Source organism: Chiloscyllium punctatum, chromosome 32 (assembly GCF_047496795.1).
Source record: "Chiloscyllium punctatum isolate Juve2018m chromosome 32, sChiPun1.3, whole genome shotgun sequence".
In the NCBI taxonomy this organism is placed as follows: domain Eukaryota; kingdom Metazoa; phylum Chordata; class Chondrichthyes; order Orectolobiformes; family Hemiscylliidae; genus Chiloscyllium; species Chiloscyllium punctatum.
The window spans coordinates 13,702,430-13,723,683 of record NC_092770.1 but is presented as its reverse complement, the minus strand read 5'-3'; the positions used below and the strand labels follow the sequence as shown (position 1 = coordinate 13,723,683).

The 21,254-nt window shown below is 40.9% G+C and overlaps 1 protein-coding gene across 1 annotated transcript in view; it reads left to right on the top strand.

Moving 5' to 3' along the window:
• LOC140457899 (thyrotropin-releasing hormone-degrading ectoenzyme-like) overlaps positions 1 to 21,254 on the top strand; it is a 114,210-nt gene that overhangs the window by 85,780 nt on the left and 7,176 nt on the right. The window contains exons 9-15 of the mRNA XM_072551658.1: positions 280 to 467; positions 2,293 to 2,381; positions 5,701 to 5,834; positions 5,925 to 5,980; positions 12,476 to 12,623; positions 14,275 to 14,372; positions 18,521 to 18,628. Coding sequence (XP_072407759.1) covers positions 280 to 467; positions 2,293 to 2,381; positions 5,701 to 5,834; positions 5,925 to 5,980; positions 12,476 to 12,623; positions 14,275 to 14,372; positions 18,521 to 18,628 — 821 coding nt within the window. The remainder of the gene's footprint in view (positions 1 to 279; positions 468 to 2,292; positions 2,382 to 5,700; positions 5,835 to 5,924; positions 5,981 to 12,475; positions 12,624 to 14,274; positions 14,373 to 18,520; positions 18,629 to 21,254) is intronic.

Sequence of the window (21,254 nt, the reverse complement as noted above, 5' to 3'; positions counted from 1 at the left end):
GTTGTTCAAGGTGCTATATGAATGCAATGAGTATTTGTTGCTGTAAAACCAGGTAAGGTTGATTCAAACACAATCTGGTTATTAAACCTGACTGTCAGTGTATCATACGTCAGTGTAGTGTGACAGATTTCTTATTCATTTTGCCTTCAACCAAGCAGAAAGTTTAATAATTATACAAGCCCAGCTGTAATGGTATTGACTGACCCATTGAAGTTGAGATTACTTTCAGCTGAAAATGTGTGGTGCTTCAGAAACCAGTTTCTTTTTATGTTTATATAGACATTGCAGAAAATTGGGAAAACCATAAATATCAGAGAAGTGATGGACCGTTGGACATTACAGATGGGCTATCCTGTTGTCACCATTGGTAGGAATGAGAGCAGTGGTGATACTTTAACAATCAGCCAAGAACATTTCATCTATGATCACACTGTGAAATCTGTCAATCCAGCTTTTTCAAATAACAGGTAACAGTTTTCAATTCCACTTTACATGCACAGAGAGCTATAAAGAAAACAGGACACAAGGTGTAAAAGTGAATGTTGACAACTGCACAATATAAACAGTACCCATTTGAGTCACTAGTCGAATATCAGGCTGATGTTTGGGTCGTGGACCTAAGCATGCATGTGGCAGGACATTAGGTCGAGTCTTCCCAGTGTTGGGCAGTTCATGAGCCATTTCCAGGAATACCAATCATTTAGGGGTGGCCATTGGCCTGAGGTTATGTGAGTTGTCAGTCAGAGTGCCTGAAGTGACTAATGTCTGGCAAAGCCATGGCAAATGATTGCGTGTTGCTGAGATGGATGAAGGAGTTCCACAAAGTGGAGGCGCCAGACCAGCTAATTCCTCATGCCCTTCAGGTGACAGACCAAACAATTGCCATAGAGACTGCTGTGAGGGAAAATTGTGGCACTCTAACCTATCTAACCTAACAGCATTGCTCCCATGTACCTCCAGCAAAATTCTGTACAAACAGAACAGGCTACATGTATAATTAATCATAATTATTTACGATCTTTTGACATGCTATTACATATCTCTGTTAAAAGGACAAATAAGTATTGACATTTCCATCACAAATGTGTCTTTCTCATGGATATTAGGTTTTCTAATATCGTGGAAGGCTAGCATGTATAATTCACACCAGAAATCAATGATCTGAAATAAAGACAAAACTAGTAAAATGTTATTAATTCACCTTCAATTCAGCATGTGCTCTGTTTAATGTTTGAAAGTGATTCAATTCTTTTTGCATTCTGCTACAGAAAATGATCAATAGCACTTGCAGCTCAGTTAGTATTTTCAGTTTTACCAGCAGATAATGTGTTGTATTGCTGTGTACATGTTTTGTAAATTCCGCAGCAAGATCGCAAATTATCTTGTGTTGTGATGGAATTGAAAATTGATTGGAATTTTACAGTAGGCATTTAGAGTTTGGAATAGTGTGGTTTTCCTGCATTCCCAGCAAATATCAAATGCAAGACAGCAAACTGTGAAGGAAAACACATGTCTCCCATTCCTAGTGACTACTATGAGGTATTCTATTTGCCTAGGCTCCTGAATGGCTATAGAAAGTAGCAATCAGATAGTGAACAAATTTGAAGTAAGTGAGGGGCGGCACGGTGGCACAGTGGTTAGCACTGCTGCCTCACAGCGCCAGAGACCTGGGTTCAATTCCCACCTCAGGCGACTGACTGTGTGGAGTTTACATGTTCTCCCCGTGTCTGCGTGGGTTTCCTCTGGGTGCTCCGGTTTCCTCCCACAGTCCAAAGATGTGCAGGTCAGGTGAATTGCCATTCTAAATTGCCCATAGTGTTAGGTAAGGGGTAAATGTAGGGGTATGGGTGGGTTGCGCTTCGGCGGGGCGGTGTGGACTTGTTGGGCCGAAGGGCCTGTTTCCACACTGTAAGTAATCTAATCTAATCTAATAAAACTGAAGCTAGGATTTAGAATATATGTTGATTTACTGCGTGAGATTATTATGAATCAAGCTGCAGAATCTTCAATTTGTTTTGTTTACACAGCCAGCAGTTGAGCATTGCTTGCCTCATTTGAAGGGTGTCATCAAATTAACCACAGCATATTTGATTTGAAGGTTGAAACTAGCCTTTGTCTTGTGCTCCAGTTTTATATATTTGATCTGAGGAGAGGAATATTGTCGGTGGTATTGCTGTGTGAACAGGACAATATCTCTATACACAACAGAGATACGAATTTGGCATGAGTTGTTCAAGTGTTTGTAGAATAACATTGTCAACATTTCTACCCTCTTCTGTTTTATTTTTCCAGCTATTTATGGGAAATCCCACTAACTGTTGCTGTCGGAAATTTAAGCCATATTTTATCAGAAACAATGATTTGGATTAATAACAAAACAGGTATTGCTACAATTTACTAATGTACTATTCCACTGCATAAATCTGTATTTTGAGCTTTCAGAATTTCAGGCTTGCATCTTGTCAACTGTTGCTAAGGAATTTTGATGATGAAATTGGTTTTTTATGTCTTTGTTATGCAAATAATCCACCATCCTTAGATTTGCATTTAATCCTTTTCTTCGGTGTGTTTCTGTCATGTTGTAAAGCTCTTAACTCTTAAGTAAATCCTGACATGGCTATCTACATGACTGTGATTTATTGTGTTACTCAACATGATAATGAATTACAGCTATTTAATACATGCATTGATTAACCTTGTGTTGGAAGCAAGTAAGGTTGAGCAATATTTACTTAAACCCTGGAGGCTATCTGATCTGATTCTTGCTGATGAGCTACTACATTCAATTGTGAGAGAGCAAATTCAATAATTCATTTGGACAGCAAATTAGGTTGATTGAGCATATTTTTGCCCTTCTCTCTCACCCGCAAGTGCTGTGAATGGAGCATGTTGTTACGATGGTGGGGCGATGTTTTGAAATCTTGATCCTTATGCGAACCACCATCATAGTTTGGCCAAGAGCAAGCAGTGAACAAGCTTGTTTTATAGTGAAAAAGTTTGATGGCTTGCAAATTGACCATGGCAGAGCTCGCAGAGTGGTGTCAGAAGAGGTTGTGGTGAGTTCCAAAAATATCAGCACTCTGCGGAATCTTTGGAAATGAAGAGGAAGAGGCATATCTGCCATAGGGCCTGCAAGTGATCTCCAAGCTTGTACAACCCTGGTCTTGACTCTTCTTCTCATTGCGAACTCAGTCAAGCCCCTAACTCTGAGTTGACATCTGACAAAAGTTGTTTCCTCTATGCCTGGCTACCTTCAGGCTCTCAATTTCTTTTATATTTTCAGTCCATCAGCCTTGATATTTGTGCTGATGCTCAAGGTATGTGAATGTGGTGAAGATTGGGTGTTAAAATGACCTGGGTGTCACTGTGAACACCCCATATTTCCACCCACTTTGAACATTTAAAAATAACATCATGTGAAGACATGTTATTTATATCTAGTAAGTTCTTACTTCCTGTCTCTTAGATACTTCTTCATCTTTTAACAGTTTATAAAATTACTACTTGTTTATTAGTTGATTATGCAATCTATGTTCAATCTCCTATTCCATTACAGTCCGCCATTATCGTAGGAAATCCTTTCATTTGGGTTCAGGTGAAAATGTTCTCGTTAGTAAAACCCATAGGGTAACATTGCAGTGGTAAACATTCTTTAACCATGTCCAAATCAGTCCGAAAATACAGCTGAAAAGTGGAGATGAATGTTCAAATCATTTTACTCAAGGTATCTGTGAGCTATAAAAATTGGAATTTTGACTATACTGCATGATGAATTATAAATCATATTCTTTCAGACCTTTAACTCGTTTAGTCCAGAGCCAATCTGCTAAGTAGCTCTAGGTCCTAAAGAACAACAATGTAAGACTATGTGGTTCTGTCTTTACACTATATATATCAAGTCATGGCTAGCTGGTTGCACTCTTACCTATGAGTTAAGACATTTGTTTGTTCCAGACCCAATTGAGCACACAAATTAGGGCCGATATTCTAATTTAGTGCTGCAGTGTCAAAGGTTCAATATTTCAGAGGAGATGTTAAATCAAGGCCCTGTTTGCTTTCTCAGGTGAATGCAAAAGAACCCCTGATACTAATGTGAATACTGGATTAGTGGTGCTGGAAGAGCACAGCAGTTCAGGCAGCATCCAACGAGCAGCGAAATCGACGTTTCGGGCAAAAGCCCTTCATCAGGAATAAAGGCAGTGAGCCTGAAGCGTGGAGAGATAAGCTAGAGGAGGGTGGGGGTGGGGAGAAAGTAGCATAGAGTACAATGGGTGAGTGGGGGAGGAGATGAAGGTGATAGGTCAAGGAGGAGAGGGTGGAGTGGATAGGTGGAAAAGAAGATAGGCAGGTCGGACAAGTCTGGACAAGTCAAGGAGACAGTGCTGAGCTGGAAGTTTGAAACTAGGATGAGGTGGGGGAAGGGGAAATGAGGAAGCTGTTGAAGTCCACATTGATGCCCTGAGGTTGAAGTGTTCTGAGGCGGAAGATGAGGTGTTCTTCCTCCAGGCATCTGGTGGTGAGGGAGCGGCGGTGAAGGAGGCCAAGGACCTCCATGTCCTCGGCAGAGTGGGAGGGGGAGTTGAAATATTGGGCCACGGGGTGGTTTGGTTGATTGGTGCGGGTGTCTCGGAGATATTCCCTAAAGCGCTCTGCTAGGAGGCGCCCAGTCTCCCCAATGTAGAGGAGACCGCATCGGGAGCAACGGATACAATAAATGATATTAGTGGATGTGCAGGTGAAACTTTGATGGATGTGGAAGGCTCCTTTAGGGCCTTGGATAGAGGTGAGGGAGGAGGTGTGGGCACAGGTTTTACAGTTCCTGCGGTGGCAGGGGAAAGTGCCAGAATGGGAGGATGGGTCGCAGGGGGGTGTGGACCTGACCAGGTAGTCACGGAGGGAACGGTCTTTATGGAAGGCGGAAAGGCGTGGGGAGGGAAATATATCCCTGGTGGTGGGGTCTTTTTGGAGGTGGCGGAAATGTCGGTGGATGATTTGGTTGATGCGAAGGTTTGTAGGGTGGAAGGTGAGCACCAGGGGCGTTCTGTCCTTGTTACGGTTGGAGGGGTGGGGTTTGAGGGCAGAGGTGCGGGATGTGGACGAGATGCGTTGGAGGGCATCTTTAACCACATGGGAAGGGAAATTGCGGTCTCTAAAGAAGGGGGCCATCTGGTGTGTCCTATGGTGGAACTGGTCCTCCTGGGAGCAGATACGGCGGAGGCGGAGAAATTGGGAATACGGGATGGCATTTTTGCAAGAGATAGGGTGGGAAGAGGTGTACTCCAGGTAGCTATGGGCGTCGGTAGGTTTGTAAAAAATGTCAGTGTCAAGTCGTTCGTCACTAATGGAGATGGAGAGGTCCAGGAAGGGGAGCGAGGTGTCAGAGATGGTCCAGGTAAAACTAATGTGAAGGAGAGCAATGGAGTTATCCCTAATGCCTTGGACAATATGTATGCACCAACTAACATCAGTAAAACAGATAGCTCTGCCATTATCATGGTTTCTTGAGGGACCTTGCTCTTTACAAATTGGTTGCTACATTTCCTATATTACAAGTGACCAGACTTTACAAGTTTGTTTTTTTTCTTGCTTCCTTTTTCATTGAAAGTAACAAGATTGCAGAAACTATTCAATATCAATTTGGGGATATCTGAATACTACTTTTGAATTAATTAATCTTGAGTCTCATTTTCTATTTGGCAGAGCATCACAGAATCCACTTCTTAGACAACAGCAGTTGGCTTTTAGGAAACCTTAATCAAACTGGCTACTTTCGGGTCAACTATGATTTGAGGAACTGGAAGTTGTTAATTGACCAGCTGATGACCAATCCTGAGGTAACTCAAAATGAATTCCGGTGCGACTTATATTGTTTCTGGTGTGGTTTTCAGTGCTAAATCGTTTCTTCATCTGGTTGACCCTGACAGGTGATCTCTGTTGGCAACCGAGCAGGTCTGATTGATGATGCTTTCAACTTAGCTAGGTATGTTTTGCGTTTAATGTAAAACTAAGAACTCTGTAAACTCCACAATTACAAATACTAATCTAACACTACACAAACATGGGATAAATTGAAATCTGTTAATGGGGGTTTGAAAAGCAACTTGCCAGTGTAGTATGAATTGCACTGGTGTTGTTTGTTGTGCTGTGCGATATGGATTATTAGTATTTTACTTTCCACTGATTTAAGACAAATAAAATGATGGTTTTGCTGCAGGAACTTTGTGCTATATTTGTCTGTGCATTAAGCACTGTGATTATTTAGATTGTGAGAAGCTTTTGCTCTTCCTAATATATAAAACTCAATTTTAGCTACACTGGTTCATTTCTCCTGTGGAACATATCTTTTATTTTGTTTTTAAATCAGCCTATTGTTACAACACAGCATGAACCCTTCTGTTAATTAAACCGAACACCCAGAAAAGCTCAACTTGCCTAGTAATCTCTTAAAATATGAGGGACAGACAACTCCCAAATTCTACCACTTAAAAAAAAAATCAATGTATTCCTTAATTTTAAAAGTGACTATTAAGCACCAACTATTCATGACTCTAAGACCCCCTTTGTCTTAACTGCTTATTATCTGCCTCCAACTCTATAATAAAATACTGTTTCAAGAAAAACACTTATTAAAATTACAGCAACTTAATTTCAAAACCATACAGCAGCTGTCGTCATCAGTGCCTCTCTTCTTCAAACTGAAGATCTCCCTTGGTCATCATCTTTCTTTCACTGCAAATATTTTTTATATTAAAAGGTACCTTTGATAGACAGTGTTTCATTGGCAGTTACTCTGTCTGACTTTCAAAATGCCTGCCTTTTTTTATCTCCCCAACATTGGATCATTGGTTCGATGTTGGAAAAACAATAAATTCAAACTTGATTGGGTCTTAGCATCTTGAGGCATAATTTAAACCAATTGGTTAAATCAAATTGTTGTCAAAATAGCAATCAACTCAGGTATCTATTTCACAGCTAAACATTACAAATTTTCAATTTTCCAGTACACTCTGAGACTGCTAGTTAGTTATATTACAGGTGCTTATGAGGTCTCAGTGCAAAACAACATTCACTCTCTCTAAAGGCACAATACACACCTTCAACTTCATAACATTATTCAGAGTTAGTATTACACATCTCTGGAGCAGGTGAGACCTGAACCCATGGTTGCTACCACTGCACCAGGAGTACAATTTTTACCCTGCAGCTACAGCTTTGAACCTTGAATATTGCATATAGTATCTCAATCAGCTTTTAAAAGCTTTTTTGTTTTGCTATTTATAATTCTGTCTGTGTAACTGATCAATTAGTTAGCCTAAGGTTTACTTTGTAGGTAACACTTTCAAGGAGTAACTTTAATTAAAGATAGGTTATATAGCAACTAAGTATAATTCAGTGTTATGTTGTCATTGGCAATGCTGTTGTCACATTAATTGTAAATTGGCCGAAAACTGCAGTTCAGCTGCAGAATCACTTTGCAATCCTGAATTTATGCCTTGTGATATAGGAATACTGAATGCATTTGTTTGACATTTCTCGACTGTTTGAGTCTTCACTTAAGTTCAAATGGTGGTGTTGAGTGTTTCTGCATTTGTTGTCAACTAATCTAATTGCAGGGCCTCTTTGAATTGGCACCCTCCATGAATAGAACATTAATCTTACCAAGGCTATGTTAAGAAAATGGCTTCAGGTCTCAATCTTTCTCACTTTGGAATTTGTTGTGCAGATCTTAGAATCATAGAATCATATGTTGAGTCTGCACCTAACACATGAGAAACACCTGACCTTCAACCTAATTCCATTTACCAGCACCTGGCCCATAGCCTTATGTTGTTATAATGTACTAAGTGCTCATTCGCGATCTTTTCAAAAGATGTGAAGCAATTTGCCTCCACCACCCTCCCCGGCAGTGTGTTTCAGACCATCACCACTCTCTAGGGAAAAAGGTTTTTCCTCACCTGTCTCCTAAACTTTCTGCCTCTCACTTTGAACTTGTGTCCCCTTGTGACCGACCCTTCAACTAGGGCAACGGCAGCTCCTTATCATCTTTGTCCATGCCCCTCGTAATCTTGTACACCTCAATCAGATCATCCTTTAGTCTTCTCTGCTCCAATGAAAACAACCTAAGCCTATTCAACGTTTCCTCATAACTTAAATTTTCCATCCCTGGCAGCATCCTGATGAATCTCCTTTGCAGCCCCTCCAGTGCAATCATGTGCTTCCTGTAATGTAGTACCTCAACTGCACACAGTACTCTAGCTGTGGTCTCAATAAAGTTCTGTACAACTTCAACACAACTTCACTGCTTTTGTAATCTAGGCCTCGACTGATAAAGTCAAGTGTCACATATACACTATTCACCATCCTACCTTCATAGATGTATGGACAAAGATTCCAAGGTCCCTTTTTCCACAGATTATCTTAGTGTAATGCCATTTACTAAATACTCCCTTGTCAAATTATTCCTAATGTGTATCGCCTCTCACTTTTCAGGGTTAAATCCTGTCTGCTACTTATCTGCCCATTTGACCATCCCGTTCATATCTTCTTGTAGCCCAAGACACTCAACCTCATTGTTAACCACTTGACCAATCTTTGCATCATCCACAAACTTACTAATCCAATTCCTCACAGTCATCTATGTCATTTATATGTATCTCAACTTTAAAAGTTGCAGAGTTTATAGTCAATATAGAAAAGGCTGGATGAACAGAGCTAACTACAGATTTAGTTAGCTGCATCCAATTACTGTCTCCTCCAAAAGAATTTTAACTGCTCAGGCTGCTAGCATCAGTACATGTGAACTTCTAGTCAGACACCTTCTAGTCAGACAAACAACAGCGTATCCAGCATTGATCCCTGTGGAAGACCACTGGTCACTGGCCTCCAGTCTGAAAAACCATCTTCTGCCACCACCGTCTAACTTCTACCATCAAGCCAACTTTATATCCAATTGGATAGCACTCATTTGATCTAACTTTACTGACCAGCCTACCATGTGGAACCTTGTTGAAGGTTATCCAATATAGAAACATAGAACATTACAGCACAGTACAGGCCCTTCTGACCTCGATGTTGCACCGACTTGTGAAACCTATCTAACCTACACTATTCCATTATCGACCATATGTTTATCCAATGACAATTTAAATGCCCTTAAAGTTGGCAAATCTACTACTGTTGCAGGTAGGGCATTCCACGGCCTTACTATACTTTGAGTAAAGAACTTACATCTGAAGTCTGTCCTATACCTATCACCCCTCAATTTGAAGCTATGTCCTCTCATGCTAGCCATCACCATCCGATGAAAAAGGCTCTCACTATCCACCCTGTCTAATCCTCTGATCATCTTGTATGTCTCTGCAAAGTCACCTCTTAATGTTCTTCTCTATAATGAAAACAGCCCCAAGTCCCTCAGCCTTTCCTCATCAGACCTTCCCTCCATACCAGGAAACACCAGAGTAAATCTCCTCTGCACCACTCTGCTTCCGCATCCTTCCTATAACGTGGTGACCAGTATTATATGCAAGACTCCAAGTGCGGCTGCACCAGACTTTTGGACAGCTGCAAAAGAATCTCAAGACTCCAAAACTCAATCCCTCTACCAATAAAAGATAACACATCATATGCCTTCTTAACAACCCCATCAACCTGGGTGGCAACTTTCAGGGATCTATGCACATGGACACAGAAATACCTCTGCTCATCCACTCTACCCAAAACCTTCCCATTAGCCCAGTGCTCTGTATTCCTATTATCTCTTCCAAAGTGAATCACCTCACACTATTCCACATTAAACTCCATTTGCCAGCTCTGCAGCTTATCCTATGTCCCTCTGAAACCTGCAACATCCTTCCACACTGTCCACAACTCCCTTAGTGACCTTAGTGTCATCCGTAAATTTACTATCCCATCCTTCTACACCCTCATCCAGGTCATTTATGAAAATGACAAGCAGCAGTAGCCCCAGAACAGTTCCTTGTGGTACACCACTAGTAAATGAACTCCAGGATGAACATTTCCCATCAACTACTACTCTCTGTCTTCTTTCAGCTAGCCAATTTCTGATCCAAACCACTAAATCACCCTCAATCCCATGCCCCTGTATTTTCTGCTAAAGAGGTTGATGTGGTGTATATGGATTTCAGTAAAGTGTTTGAGAAGGTTCCCCACCGTGGGGAACCTTCTCAAACACTTTACTGAAATCCATATACACCACATCAACCTCTTTAGCCTCATCCACCTGTTTGGTCACCTTCTCAAAGAATTTAATAAGGTTTGTGAGGCACGACCTACCCTTCACAAAACCGTCTTGACTATGCCTAATCAACTTATTCCTTTCTAGGTGATAATAAATCTTATCTCTTATAATCTTTTCCAACACTTTATCCACAACAGAAGTAAGGCTCACTGGTCTATAATTACCAGATTTGTCTCTGCTCCCCTTCTTGAGCAAGGGGACAACATTTGCTATCCTCCAGTCTTCTGGCACTATTCCTGTAGACAATGATGACATAAAGATCAAAGCCAAAGGCTCTGCATCTCCTCCCTAGCTTCCCAGATAATCCGATGATAAATCCCATTCAGCCCAGGGGATGTATCTATTTTCACACTTTTCAGAATTGCTAACACCTCCTCCTTATGAACCTCAATCCTGTCTAATCTAATCACCTGACTTTCAGTATTCTCCTCGACAACATTGTGTTTTTCAGGTGTGAATACTGATGAAAAATATTAATTTAGCGCCTCTCCTATCTCCTCAGACTCCATGCATAACTTCTCACTACTATTCTTGACTGGCCCTAATCTTACTCTAGTCATTCTTTTATTCATGACATACCTACTGAAAGCTTTAGGGTTTTCCTTGATCCTAGCTGCCAACGATGTCCCATGTTCCCTCCTAGCTCTTCTTAGCTCTCTCTTTAGATCTCTCCTGGCTAACTTGTAACTCTCAAGCTCCCTAACTGAGTCCTCATGTCTCAGCTTTACATAAGCCTCTTTCTTCCTCATTGATAAGAGCTTCAACTTCTTTAGTAAACCACGGTTCCCTCACTCGACCACTTCCTTCCTGCCTGACAGGTACACACTTATCAAGGACACGCAGTAGCTGTGCCTTGAATAAGCTCCACATTCCCTGCAGTTTCCTTCCTCATCCTATGCATCCTAAACCTTGCCTAATCACATGATAATTGCCTTTCCCCCAGCTGTCAGTCTTGTTCAATGGTATATACCTATCCCCTTCCACTGCTAACGTAAACATAACTGAATTGTGGTCACTATCACCAAAGTGCTCACCTACCTCCAAATCTAACACCTGGCCTGGTTCATTACCCAGTACCAAATCTCATTTGGCCTTGCCTCTTGTTGGCCGATCTACAATTTTATGAACCTTCACTGTACCATCTCCAGTGTAATGTATCCTTTCTTAAATATGGACACTTAAATGGCACACTGTATTCCACAAACATTGATGCATTGCGATCAGGTAACAGCAATGTAAGGCGATTGGGTCATGGTTGATAGAGAGGAGGAGGATGAGTTATGGTGAACCTGTGAAGGCTCAGGCACAGAGGAAGGAAGCTAATCTACACAGATAAGGGGTCAAAGTAAACTGAAGGTCTTTACGGTTAAGGGTACCATAAGTAATGTTAGTGGTTTGATAATGATGAATGGCAAGTCAAGGGGTGGGGTGGGAAACAAGTCCAGGGTGTAGCTCAATGCAGATGACTTGCAGCTTTAGAATGAATGGAAGTTGAGCAAAGAGGATAGAAACACAGTGGTTGGAACAAATGTAGGCTATTTGTCCCTTTGCGCCACCTCCACCAGGGCTGATCATTCATTTCAGTACCCGATTTCCTCTTTCTCCTCAGACTCTCTGTTCCCTTTAGCCCTAAGAACTATATCTAACTCCTTTTTGAAAATGGTCATGTGGTAAGAATGTTAACAGGTGATTGAAGGTTGTAAGAGTCTTACCCACTCAGATAGCTAGACTAACACTGCTGGCTTGCATTGAACAAACACCTATTGGGTGCCTATTTTAAATGTCAAGCCTTTGACGTTTGACTGTGTAAGGTAATGGCAAGGCTCTCATTCTATAATCACCCTCATTGCATAACTGGTGGCCACTGCATCCATGAATATTTGGATAGCCAGCCAACTAAAGTCTTCCTGCTCCATTGTCAAAACACTCAATACTTTGAGATTCCAACCTACATCCCGGTGTGAGAAATGAAAAGGTATAGTCTGTATACACGCAAGAGAGGCAGAAGATTCATTGGCTGATTGTGCAGTTTGAAGGGATTTGAGATTGATGCAGTTTCCTCATTTTACTAGATTAGTATTTTACCATGCTCTTTGCCTGAGAATGATTCGGAACACAAGATGGTTTTATACAATTAGCATACTTAGAAAAACATTGCTCAGGTTTTCATGAGCTCTTCCTAATTTGTCCCTTTCTGACCTTCTGTATTTGCCTTAGAGCTGGCTATTTACCACAGAATATTCCCCTCGAGCTTATACAATACCTTTCTAAGGAAAAAGAGTTTCTTCCATGGCATGCTGCAAGTAATGTGCTACTTCACCTGGACAAGTTGGTGGATCGGAACAAGGAATACAACATTTTTAGTGTAAGAGTTTAATCTTTGATTTTAAGATAGATTCATGTCTTTGTTGGAAAAATATCTGCAATGTAGTTTGGCAGTTAGTGCCATGACTAAGTGATAATTTCAAAATGGAATGTAAAATGACAATTATAAATTGAACAATTTAATTCTTTTGCCAAGTGATTAACAATCCTAACTTGAAAGGCTGTGTTTTATAGGAAGTGCCACCTCTAGATGGTGCAAGGAGCACGCAGGCTCAGGAACTCCACCTGGTAGTGCCACATCACTGCCTACTGATAGATGTAGTTGCCTCCTGCCCAGGACATTTCTATTGAGCCAGCCCTTGGCCATTCAGTGGCAGGTGGGAGTAAAATCCCATCAGTGGGCCTTGTAGCTTATGTTGAGGAATGGGCCTGAATATTCTTAACATCAAAATATGACAGTCTGACTTGGAAAGGTTTATCCATGTGATTATCTTATGACCTCAAGAGGATATTGTACCTTTCAGATAGCTCCTCATGTGCATTTCTCTAATCCTTTAAACATAGGCTGAGGAAGAGGTCAAAAGCTGACACACGAACTAGTTTGTCTAAATTGCAGTTGTTACGTGAACCGAATTATATTGTAGTAACTGCCACTCACTTTGCACATGTAATTTGTTTCTGTATCATGTCTCACAACAAATAATGTGATAAAATATGCCACTTTGCCAGTGTTTGGTCATTCCTTTCGCTGTTTCTGGTTGGATCTCGTACTGAATTCAACCATCTCTCCCTCACCCCAGTTAATCCATTCTTAGTAAGGAAGTTCATTCTATTTGCTTTCTCCTCTATCCAAAATACGTCAAGTCGGATTACACATGCTCTTGTTTCTTGTTTAGCTCTGACCACTGGGAAGAGATCATCCTCAGGTTTATTCCCCAATGCAGTGATGCACCAGTGAGACTGCAATGAAGTTCAATGGTAGTCATGTATACATTCTTGGCAAACATCCTTTACCGAGTTCGGCTGATTAGGAGCATCTCACAATTAATAGATATGGAGGCTTGAGATTTAAGTAGTTGTGGATTAAGTTGTGGATTATTAATACCTTTTTATTAACAATATAAACTCTACTTTGTCTTGACACCTGCAGTATATGATCGTAGTTACAACCTTTAAACTACAAACCCAATTTCATGTAAAAACACTAAATATAACTCCTTTTCAAATCCAACACTGATGACTGCATCTTGTGTAGAATTCCCAGGGTAGCTCAGGAATCCACTTATCTGCCATCAACTGACAGAAGATACATGACTTCCTCCCCTTCCAGACAATGGTATTACACTGAATAAAATGCTGGACCAAATCCTAGATTTAGCTCCAATTCCAACCCCACCAGGGATTTTGCTGAGTTTTTTTTTACCTTGGGCCCTGACCAGAATTGCTAAAAATAATCTCTGCATGCGACACATAAAAATGTGAGCGATTTCAGATTCAGGATTTGGATGCCAAACAAGTGGATTTGTCCAATGACTGTTTAAGATATTAAGCCCTAAGGGATATGCCACTTATAAAATGTGATACAATCTTGCACCTTCCTGATATTTGGCGTTATTTCTAGTATTAGATAAATTACAAAATTACTTTAACGAAATCTTACAAACCTTCTCATTCTGTTTTTCTTTCTTTAGCAATATGTTCTTCAGCAAGTTGCACCAGCATACAACCTATTGGGATGGCCTGAGGATGCAGTGAATAGTACTGTCGTTCAAGCATCATACCAGACTGAGTTAAATCATTTACTTGACTAGTTTATAGCTGGTTCTAGATATATTAGCTTTTCAGCATTTGGTGACCTCGTGGTAGTAAGTTCAACAGTGCATGCTGCTCAGTCATTTTCACTGCTGTTGATGGAACATTACTAACACGTCATTGTTCAACTGCAATACTCAATGTCTGAGAGCCATTAACACTTAGTGATTGAATTACAAAACTGAAATTGAAGGACATAATTTATATTGAACAGGTTAGTCGAACATTACTGATCAGTTCGCAGATTGGTTCCACGTTGGGTTGATCTTACTGGCAATGGTTTTAGCTTCCTTTGTCAGTAATGGAATAATTTCCTGGGATCACCAAGTATGAAATGAAGTGACTATTTGCTAATATGATAAATGTGAACATTTTCAAATGGATGGCATTTCTGTACCAGTATGTTACCAATAGGAAATGGTTCACTTTGTACTCAGAAATAAAACAAAGAACTGTGGATGCTGGAGATCTGAAACAAAGAGAGACAGGAATTGCTGGACAAACTTTTAAATTCAGTGACCGAATCCAGTTCTGAAGTGGGGTCACTGGACTCAAAACATTAACTCTGTTTCTCTTTTCATGGATTCTACAAAACTACTATAGTTCAAGTACTTTAGTTGAGTCAGTTTTTGTCCATTGTGTGCAGGAGGGTTTTCTGACACAGGCCAACAAGGGGCAAGAACACATTAGATTTGGTACTGGGTAATGAACCTGGCCAGATGTTAAATTTGGAGGTAAGTGAGCACTTTGGTGATAGGGATCACAACTCAGTTATGTTTACTTCAGTGATGGAAAGGGATAGGTATACACCGGAGGGCAAGAGTTATAGCTGGTGGAAAGGCAATTACAATGCGATTAGACAAGATTTAGGATGCATAGGATGGGGAAGGAAACTGCAGGGGATGGGCACAATTGAAATGTGGAGCTTATTCAAGGAACAGCTACTGTGTGTCCTTGATAAGTATGTACCTGTCAGACAGGGAGGAAGTTGTCGAGCGCAGGAGCAGTGGTTTAATAGGGAAGATGAATCTCTTGTCAAGACGAAGAAGAAAGCTTATGTTAAGATGAGATGTGAAGGTTCAGTTAGGGCGATTGAGAAGTAACCAGAAAAGACCTGAAGATAGAGCTAAGATAATTGAGGAGGGGACACGAGACGTTGTTGGTGGATAGGATCAGGGAAAACCATAAAGCTTTCTATAGATGTATAAGGGATAAAAGAATGACTAGAGTAAGATTAGGGCCAATCGAGGACAGTAGTGGGAAGTTGTGCATGGAGTCAGAGGAGATAGGGGAAGGAGTAAATGAATATTTTTCATCAGTATTCTCACTGGAAAAAGACAATGTTGTCGAAGAGAATACTGAGAATCAGACTACTAGACTAGATGGGTTGAGGTTCACAAGGAGGAGATGTTAGAAATTCTGGGAAGTGTGAAAATACATAAATCCCTTGGGTCGGATGGGATTTATCCTAGAATTCTCTGGGAAGCCAGAGAGGAGATTGCAGAGCCTTTGGCTTTGATCTTTATGATCATGGTGGGCTACTGCACAAAATACGGACGCATGGGATTGAGCGTGGTTTAGTGGTTTGGATCAGAAATTGGCTAGTTGAAAGAAGATAGAGGGTGGTGATTGATGGGAAATGTTCATCCTGGAGTTCAGTTACTAGTGATGTAACATAACGATCTGTTTTGGGTCACTGCTGTTTGTCATTTTTATAAATGACCTGGATGAGGGCGTAGAAAGATGGGTTAGTAAATTTGAAAATGACACTAAGGTCAGTAAAGATGTGGATAGTGATGAAGGATGTTGTAGGTTACAGAGGGACATGGATAAGCTGCAGAGCTGGGCTGAAAGGTGACAAATGGAGTTTAATGCAGAAAAGTGTGAGGTGATTCACTTTCGAAGGAGTAACAGGAATGCAGAGGACTGGGCGAATGGTAAGATTCTTGGTCGTGTTGACGAGCAGAGAGATTTCAGTGTCCATATACTTAGATCCCTGAAAGTTGCCACCCAGGTTGATAGGACCGACAAGAAGGCATACAGTTCGCTTTTATTAGTAGAGGGATCGAGTTTCGGAACCATGAGGTCATGCTGTAGCTGTAAAACTCTGGTGCAACCGCATTTTGAGTATTGCGTGCAGCTGTGGTCACCACATTATAGGAAGGATGTGTAAACTTTGGAAACGATTCAGAGGAGATTTACGAGGATATTGCCTGGCATGGAGGGAAGGTCATAAGAGGAAAGGGTGAGGTACTTGAGGCTGTTTTCATTCGAAGAAGGTTGAGAGGTGACTTAATTGAGATATACAAGGTAATCAGAAGGTTAGATCGGGTGGACAGTGAGAGCCTTTTTCCTAGGATGGTGATGGATAGCAAGAGGAGACATAGCTTCAAATTGAGGTGTGATAGATATAGGACAAATGTCAGAGGTAATTTCTTTACTCAGAGTATTAGGGGTGTTGAATGCACTGCCTGCAACAGTTGTAGACTCACCAACTTTAGGGGCATTTAAATGGTCATTGGCTAGGTATATGGACAAGGATGTAATAGTGTAGGTTAGATGGGCTTCAGATTGGTTTCACAGGGTGGCGCAATATCGAGGGCCGAAGGGCCTGTACTGTGCTGTAATGTTCTATATTCTAACTGTTAAGTTTATCTAGCAATGTCTGTTGTTGCTTGTTTTACTTTGTACTGAACCTGAAATGAAGTCTTTTGAGTTTGCTTGCAGTGACTTTAATGTATTCAATCAGAATCTGTTCAGGTTTGGATATCTTCGTATTGATTGCCATGTAATTTCCCATAAATTTCCAACATCTGTAACTGAAGGCAGGTAAGCTTGAGGTCAAATGTCAAGGCTTTTGCTTACGCCACTTAAAATAGACGATTTTGCTTTTAACTATTTGTAATGCTTTCCAAGAGACTGGGAGAAAAGTGTTAATCTTATCACTGACAGTTTAGTTTAGAACTGCAGGATTTGGAAAGCTCCTGATGTAGATTGCCCTTGTCTGGTTGCTGACCAATACATGCACATCAGCCCTGACCATCTGATGGCAGAGTGGACATCAAAATATTCACTGTCAGTTACATAGAGATATCAGAGTGACATTGCAAAATTCTTGTCAATAGAGGAGGCATTCACATTTTAAAGTACAGCCGGGATTTACACTATTTTTTCCCCAAAATTTCCTAACCAGCGTGTGGCAGAGATTGTACAAAGAGCCATGGGATGCATAGTCTGTTATGGGGGCGGGGGGGTGGGGAAGGCGGCGGTGGGGGGAAGAGGGGTGTGTGATGGTGTTGGGAGTGCAGGGGTGGTGTTGCTAAGACCTTGTTCACTTCCCTTTAAAAGGTCCCCTCCTCCAGGCTACGGTTCAGGTATTGAGAACCAGAGGCTCCACAAAAACGAACTCACTCCAACTGCTTTCCTGCTGTATCTTGCTCTAAGCAGGATTGTTCCATACTGAACGCAATGAACTCCCATCTTTCCCCACTCCAAAGAAAATTATCAACAGTCTGCTTTTGGGAATTCTCATGAGGTTCAGTGGTGCAAATTAGTCAAGTGTCAGACTGTCTCCTGACAAGACCAAATGAGTGAAAGCCTCCCTTAGTCTCTTTGAAAATTTCCCTGAACTCATTAGATTTGCCTGGGACCTTCCTTTGTTTTCCTCTTCTATTGATCCAAGGTCAGTAAAGATTATGTAATCAGCTATTGTAGAGAAGTTTTATTATGGGCTACTACTGATCAATGAATGAATCCTTGTCAATTCTAGGAAGACAAAACTTATATAAAAGGTACAACTAGTTTGCTTGAATCAAGCCTTTGCAATTTTAATCAAAATGAAAATAAATAAAATTGCTGACAGCACTCATATTTTATCTTTAAAACACGCAGACTTGTCATGTGCAGTGTGCAGATGACAGCACAAGCTCTCCAGTAAAGACATTGCCTGAGTATGTTTGGCAGCACAACTTGAAGTCTCCATGGCAAAAGCAATCTTACCATTGGTTAAAACCTCAGGATTTCTGTCTAACATGTCTCAGCTGTCAAATGGTCCACTGAAAGTTCATCAGCACTTTGCACCAGTGGAAAGCATTTTCATTGAGTTCTGCTTTTCTTTTCAAACAGGGAACTGCGTCGTAAAGTCATTATCTTGGCTTGTAAATTTGGTATTGCCCTCTGCCACGAGAAAGCTGTGTCACTTCTTTCAGAATGGATGGCAAGTGATCATAACAGGTGCACATCTCAAAACTGGGACTATCACCTTCATTTGAAATGAATCTACACATGTCTTTGCACAGAATATTTATTCTTGTAGAAGCATGAAATCAAAATGTTTGATTCTGTTTCAGGTGAAATATCATCTGAATTGTAATTGTGTAAAACCATAGGCAACAGGAGCAGAAGTAGGTCATATGTCCCTTTTGAACGTTTGATTTGATCTATCATTGTCACATGTACTGAGATACAGAGAAAAGTATTGTTTTGCATGCTATCCAGGCGAATCATAGCTTACATAAATACCTCAGGGTAATAGAACAGAATGCAAAATGTAGTGTCACAGCTACAGAGAAGGTGCAGAGAAAGATTAACTCTAATATATGAGAGGTCTGTTCAAAAGTCTGATAACAGTAGGGAAGAAGTTGTTCTTGAATCTGTTAATGTCTTTTCAAACTTTTACATTTTCTGCCTGATGGAAGAGGGTGGAAAAGAGTATGACCAGGGTGGGAGGGGTCTCAGATTATATTAGCTGCTTTCTTGAGGCACGGGGAAGTATAGAAGGAATCAATGGCAGGAAGGCTGGTTTGCATGATGGACCGGGCTGTGTTCACAACTCACTGTAATCTCTTGGGGTCCTGGGAAGAGCAGTTGCCAGACCACGCTGTAATGTATTCGGTTAGAATGCTTCCTCTGGTGGATCTATAAAATTGGGTAAGTGTTATTGTGGGCATGCCAAATTACCTTAGCTTTTTGAGGAAGTAGAGACATTGGTTGGTGTGTTTTCTTGACTGTAGCATTGATGTGGATGGATCAGGACAGATTGTTGGTGATACTTACTCCTAGGGATTTGAAGCTTTCGACCATCTCCTCCTCAACACCATTGATACTGACAGGGGTGTGTCCTCCACTCCATGTCCTGATGTCAATGACCAACTCCTTCATTTTGCTGACATTGAGCGAGAGACTGTTGTCTTTACACCATGCCAGTAAGCTCTCTATCTATTGTTTAAGATCCAACCCACTATGGTGGTGTTATCAACAAATTTTTTTATGGGGTTACAGCCGAATTTGGCCACATGGCCATGAGCTTATAAGAAGTACAGTAAGGGGTACAGTACAGTAACATTGTCTGTCAATCAATAAAATTATGGTAACTCCATATTTCTCCACTATCCCCATATTCCTTGATTCTAATCCAAGGTCAATCACAATGTTCCTAACGATGTGAAATGGCTACTAATTGCAGAAACTTGAACCAAGTGACAGTAGTGATTCAGACCGTAATACACTTATGGAATATTAGTATCAGACAAACCAAAATGAAATAAAGATGAAAGTGAGACGTTTCTCTGTTGCTTCAAAAAAAGTAATTCAATTAAAGACAGTTCCTAACTTTGCCTTTAAATGTTCTATAAAGAAGTCTATCTCTTAAAGGTTTTCTATTCAAAACAATGGAAGATATTGGGCAAAGAAGTGCTGGCAAAAACAGTACAGGGCAATTGAATGACAATAAATCAGAATGGAATTTTGTATGAACAGCTTTATCCAGTACAACTCTCTCAGATTTGTATAATTGTGGAGATCAGAATTATGAGCTTTTTTGAGTGTGTCTGTATATACTACAGGTGGACAAATAGCCATGCAAGTACTCGAAGGGTATGATGCAACGCTGATTGTGGATGGAGGAATTGGCTTGGAAGGAGTGAGGGCTTTTGGGTGTGAGGGGGTGTCAAGGATTTCTATGGGGACTTTGAGATACCTTTGGGAGTGGGTTGGGGGCATACGTCGGCTGGAGGGACGTGGGTAAAATCTTTTGAAGGTTTCGTTCACTAGGTTCCAGCATCATAGTATAGGTTTCTGAGAGGCCATGTACTATAATTTCTTGAGAATATTTCCTCATTTGGGGGGTGGGGGTGAAGGAGCTACTTACCTCCACAATGGACATGGCTAAATCGGGAATGCAAGTTGTGGGCTCACTTCCTCTGCCAGCAAAAACTGCTGGGAATGGAGGCACAATATCAGAATTGGATCCTATTCACCATTTTTCTTAAGGTCAATGGAAATCTGTTCCATGTCTATCTCTAATTTCAACAAGTTACCTCATATTGAGCACATGTAGTGACATCAGTACACCCTGAAGTAATAAAAGGGAAAGTGACTGAAACATAGAATGCATAAAGCTGCATCGAGCAAGGAGCAAGTTAAGTTGATAAAGTCATAGAGTCATACAGCACAGAAACAGATACTTTGGTCCAACCAGTCCATGCCAACTATAATCCCAAACTAAACTCATCCCACTTGCCTGCGCTTGACCCATATCCCTCTAAACATTTCTTATTCATGTACTTATCTAAGTGTCTTCTAAATGTTGTAACTGTACCTGCATCCACCAATTCCTCTGAAAGTTCATTCTGTACGTGAACTACTCTGTGTCAAAAACGTTGCCCCATATATGTTCTTAATGTCTTTCTCCTCTCACCTTAAACATATGCCCCCCGACTCGAAATCCCCAAACCTTAAGGAAAAAACAACAGCCATTAATTTTATCTATACCCCTCATGATCTTGTAAACCAAGCTTACCCCTCAACCTCCTACACACCAGGGAAAGAAGTCCGGCCTATCCTTGTAACTGAAACCCTC